The sequence below is a fragment of the Amphimedon queenslandica genome, unplaced genomic scaffold, assembly GCF_000090795.2.
Source record: "Amphimedon queenslandica unplaced genomic scaffold, v1.1 AMPQUscaffold_11863, whole genome shotgun sequence".
In the NCBI taxonomy this organism is placed as follows: domain Eukaryota; kingdom Metazoa; phylum Porifera; class Demospongiae; order Haplosclerida; family Niphatidae; genus Amphimedon; species Amphimedon queenslandica.
The window spans coordinates 1-5623 of NW_003547897.1; the positions used below are offsets into that span (position 1 = coordinate 1).

The window sequence follows — 5623 nt, forward strand, 5'->3', positions numbered from 1 at the left end:
GATGGCTATGAGCTATTAAGTGACAATACTACATGCCAGGGTAATATTAACACCATAAAGGTTACAATTAATGATCATAAGTTTGTTATAGATATTAATGAGTGTATTAACAGTGACTGTGAACATAACTGCACCAATACTGATGGAAGCTACACTTGTTCATGTTATAGTGGCTACTCTTTAGATAGTAATGAACAAAACTGTTCAGGTATTAAAATGTGTATAATTATAATAATACTGATCATAACTTATAGACATTAATGAGTGCCTTAATGAAAATGGAGGTTGTGAACAAAGATGTACTAATCAAATTTCTTCTTTTGAATGTTCATGCAATGATGGTTATGCATTAGAAAACAAGAAGTTTTGCTCAAGTATGGTTTGTTTGTTATTCTTTATTTTTATGATTAATAGATGTAAATGAATGCAATGAAGGAATATCAGGTTGTTCACAATTATGCACTGATGAAAATGGATACTATAACTGTAGCTGCTTCGATGGTTATCTACTAGACAAAGATAACCATAACTGTACTGATATTAATGAATGTAGTGATGATAATGGAGGATGTGAAGAAATATGTGTAAATATTGATGGTAGTTATGAGTGTTCATGTCCTGTGGGTTTTAGGCTTGACAACAATGATGTAAACTGTACAGGTATGTATATGAGTTATTGTATTATTAGTTATTGGTAAATTTTGTTAGATTTTGATGAATGTAGTTTTTACAAAGGTGGTTGTAGTCATACTTGTACTAATAATATTGGTTCTTATACCTGCTCATGTCCTAGTGGCTTTAATTTGACAACTGATGGACACAACTGCTCAGGTTTAAATATATAGACATTAATTATCTGTTTATTTATTTTTCAGATGTTAATGAATGTGATGATGATAATGGTGGATGTTCTGATACATGCATTAATACTGCTGGAAGTTATCATTGTGATTGCTATAATGGGTATGAGTTTGTTGGAAGTGAATCCAAAAACTGTACAGGTTCATATTAAAACAAATTAGAAATTTGTTGTAACTTATTATTAGATATTAATGAGTGTTTAGTTGATAATGGAGACTGTCAGCATATTTGTACAAATACTAATGGAAGTTTTGAGTGTTCTTGCAATACAGGGTACACTGGAGGTAGATTTTGTACAGGTATATTTCATACTTACAGTATAATAGTTCTAATCAACATCTTTAGATTTAGATGAATGTGATTATGGTGTATCTAACTGCAATCAGACATGCTTTAATACTGATGGTAGCTACTACTGTGGTTGTGATTCTGGGTACAGCTTAAGCAATGACAGTTATTCTTGTATAGGTTAGAATATATCAGTTTAGTTATTTATTTACATGTTCATTATCATTTACAGATCACAATGAATGTACTATGGGTACTGACACATGTGATCAAGTTTGTATCAATGATCCTGGTTCATTTCATTGTTCATGCATTACTGGTTATGCCTTAGCTGCCAATGAAATATCATGTAAAAGTAAGTACTGTATGGGGTCTATCTTACTTGTTGATTAATAATCTGATATAAGACAATGATGAATGTCAAACTGATACTGATAATTGTGAACAAGGTTGTACTGATACAGAAGGTTCTTACACTTGCTATTGCTATTCTGGATACCAATTGAATACCACAACAAATGCAACTTGTTATGGTATGCAAAAAATCTGTTTTATAAATGCCATTATTTATTTAAAAGATATTGATGAATGTATGGATGGAACATCTGATTGTTCTCAAATGTGTAACAATACTATTGGTAGCTATAATTGTAGCTGTAATATTGGCTATCAATTAGACAGTGATGGAGCAACATGTATTGATATTAATGAATGTAATCTTAATAATGGAGAATGCAATGAAAGGTGTGAAAATACAGAAGGTGGCTACATATGTCTCTGTCCATCAGGATACTATTCACTTAATAATTCTGACACAAATTGCACAGGTTTGTTAACTTATTAAGATTTAAAGTCTTTTTGCCATTCATTTCTAGATATTGATGAGTGTAACTCATTCAATGGTGGTTGTGATCATTATTGTAATAATACTATTGGATCTTATGACTGCTCATGTAAAACTGGATATACTTTATCATTTAATGGGCATAATTGTTCAGGTTTGTTAACTGCAAAAGTATATAAGCATAGATGCATATATTGTTCTAGATATTAATGAGTGCAATGATAATAATGGAGGCTGTAATCAAACCTGTACCAACACTATGGGTAGTCACTACTGTAGCTGTAAGATTGGGTATTATAATTTGACAGTTACTGCTGAGAATTGCTCTGGTATAATACATTAGTACAATGCTCATGATATTGATTTATTTACAGACATCAATGAGTGTGAGGATAATAATGGTGGCTGTTCTCAAACTTGCATTAATACTCCTGGAAGTTTTAATTGTGAATGTTATGATGGATATGATTTCATTAATGGCAGCACTACAGACTGTACTGGTAAGTTGGTTTATAAAAATGATACAATATTGATTGAAATTTATAGATATTAATGAGTGTCTTACTAACAATGGAGGTTGTCAACATGTTTGTACTAATACAAATGGAAGCTACTATTGCACTTGTAATCCTGGCTACAATGGAAGCATTTTCTGCTTAGGTAATTTTTTTATTTTAAGGACTGACTTCATTATGCTTTTTATGTAGATATTGATGAATGTGACCTAGGTACTGACAACTGCACTCAACAATGCACTAATACTGATGGTAGCTACTACTGTAGTTGCTACACTGGGTATATTTTTAATAGTAGCAATAACCACACTTGCATAGGTTAGAGCTTAATTTTACTAAGTCATTTGTTCAACTGATTTTAATTTCAGATGATGATGAATGCTCACACAGTATAGTTCTTTGTGATCAGATTTGCAATAATACTGTGGGTTCATTTCAGTGTGGCTGCAACACTGGTTATACTTTAAGTGACAATGGAATAACATGCAAAGGTACATAAGTAGTCATTAATTAATTATAATTATTATTATTTATTATTAATACAGATATTGGTGAATGTGATCTTGGCATTTCTGGTTGCAATCACGCATGTATTAACACAGAAGGCAGTTACTACTGTGAATGTGAATCTGGCTATTTTTTAAACAATGACAATCATACATGCATAGGTTAAGATACCAGTAATATTAAGATTCTAGCTATTTTAATCACAGATAATGATGAATGTGCATTGGGTACTGACACATGTGATCAAGTTTGTATCAATGAACCTGGTTCATTTAATTGTTCATGTCATACTGGTTATCTTTTGAAATCTAATGGAATCACATGTCAAGGTATGACTATAGAGTGCAAAATTTGCAATGGAGTCTTCAAATTAATTAGATATTATTGAGTGTCAAACTATTCCTGGCATTTGTGAACATACTTGTATCAATACTGATGGTTCATTTTACTGTGTATGTAACAATGGATTCACTTTGAACACCACAACTAACACAACTTGTATTGGTAGGAATTGTTTTGTGTTGATGCTTTATTGATTCATGTATAGATATTGATGAATGTCGTAATCAGCACAATTTTTGTGATCAAAAGTGTAATAACACCATTGGCTCCTACTTATGTTCCTGCAATACAGGATATGAGCTATGGGCAGAACATAATTGTTTTGGTTTGCATAATTTCTTTTATATAATTTTTGATTTATTNTCAGATATCAATGAATGCAATGACAATAATGGAGGCTGCTCAGATATATGCATTAATACTCCAGGTAGTTATCATTGTCAGTGTCTTGAAGGATATCAGTTGATTGACAGCAAAAATTGTGAAGGTATTGAAAATTCCTGATATGTAGCTTTGACTCTATATTATAGATATAAATGAATGTAATACTAATAATGGAGGGTGTGATCACAACTGTACTAACACTAATGGAAGTTTTGAATGTTCTTGTACTACTGGTTATCATTTATGTGACCATTTATATTGTATAGGTAATAATAATTGAATTATAATTAGCATTACTGATCTGAGTTAGATATTGATGAATGTCTACATAAAGGTGACTTGTGTGGAGATATTTGTCACAATACTGAAGGAAGTTACCAATGCAAGTGCCAAACGGGATATTACTTGGGTGATGATAATTACACTTGTCATGGTTAGTATGTAGTTTTCTCAGTACATGTATACTAATTCCTATGATGTAATAGATATCAATGAGTGTTTAATGGAAGATAACGCATGTGCACATTACTGTGAGAACAATATAGGTAGTTACAGGTGTTATTGTTTCTCTGGACATCATTTGGACAATGATGGTCATACTTGCATAGGTTAGTCTTTACTTCTCTGAGTTGACAATTTCATGAGTTCATTTGTGTCAAAATCAATAGATGTTAATGAATGCTTATCATATAATGGAGGATGCGAACAAAATTGCATCAATAATGATGGCTCATATTATTGTGCTTGTAAAGAAGGATTCACTGTATCCAATGATGGTTTTAAGTGTGACATTATAAGTAAATTATTTTAATCTCATAATGTTAATATTAAAGAGTGAAATTATTACAAGATGACACAAGTTTAGGTACAAGCATTATAGAATCTCAGACCTTTTCGGGTGGAGTTACAAGTACTGTATGCATTAAAGTAAGGATTAGAATTAATTTTATGTATAGATAATTTGCATGCATTTACAGGAACAGCCTATTGATAATAATTCTGATGTGGCATACATTATAACAATCATTTTTATAGGTGAGCAAAATTAATTGTTAAAATTTATTTTATAATTTTTTTCAGCTACAACTTTTGCTTTGCTGGTGATTATTTTGATATCTGTTCTTGTGATCATCAAACGTAAAAAGACACACCAGTCAAAAGCAGATACCATTGATGGAGTCAAGAAAGATAATCCATTGTATGATGATAATTTTGATCAAGAAAATTTTCCTGATAAATTATACTGACATGCATTTAATATATAAATACTTTGCAGTCTTACAGAGCTGAACTTTAAGTTTTTATTTGTTAAATGTGTATTATGATAATAAATAACTGTCTTTAAAGTACACATGTACCGGTAATTAAGTTAATTAGATCTAAAATATAATCCATGCATCAGTTTGTCATTAAGATATTCACTGCTGTTGTATTGGTGCCCTTTTTGAATGACCTAATGAATTCCTTTTATGAAATATATTACTTTTCAGGAGATGAATAAAGGTGCCTCGCCTTATACTATCAGGAAATAAAGAGGAAACAACTCTTCTTGTGTTCTTGACAATGAAGCTATTGAGTTTGTGTGGTGTTGTGTTGCTACTGATTACCCTATCTGGTTAGTTATCATGTCTCTTATCATTGACTCTTGTGTATATATATGCCATTAAAACTTGAAACTTTATACAAAAATGTACATGTGTTCATCTAAACTAGATCTGGCTCTGTCTGATGACTGTGTAATAGGATGTGACTATAAAAATGGAGGATGTGAACACAACTGTATTAATAATACATATTATTCTTATTACTGCACATGTTTTACTGGATACAAATTGCACAAATGGCAATTCTGCTCAGGTATACCGGTACATATTGTTTATGA

At 31.1% G+C, this 5623-nt stretch overlaps 1 protein-coding gene across 1 annotated transcript; it reads left to right on the forward strand.

The window, feature by feature from the left end:
• Positions 1-3: 3 nt before the first annotated feature.
• Positions 4-5081, forward strand: LOC100635497 (fibrillin-1-like; the record flags this gene model as incomplete). The annotated part of the gene is made up of 29 exons (XM_020004893.1): positions 4-40; positions 92-208; positions 255-374; positions 415-660; positions 709-831; positions 876-1001; positions 1047-1160; positions 1207-1329; positions 1382-1504; positions 1557-1682; positions 1728-1976; positions 2025-2147; positions 2179-2322; positions 2368-2493; positions 2540-2653; positions 2701-2826; positions 2877-2999; positions 3054-3176; positions 3222-3344; positions 3394-3519; positions 3563-3682; positions 3725-3844; positions 3888-4007; positions 4052-4174; positions 4227-4349; positions 4410-4538; positions 4592-4668; positions 4719-4776; positions 4822-5081. Coding segments are annotated over 29 exons (3669 nt in total), but the record flags the coding sequence as incomplete, so codon positions are not given.
• Positions 5082-5623: the final 542 nt, after the last annotated feature.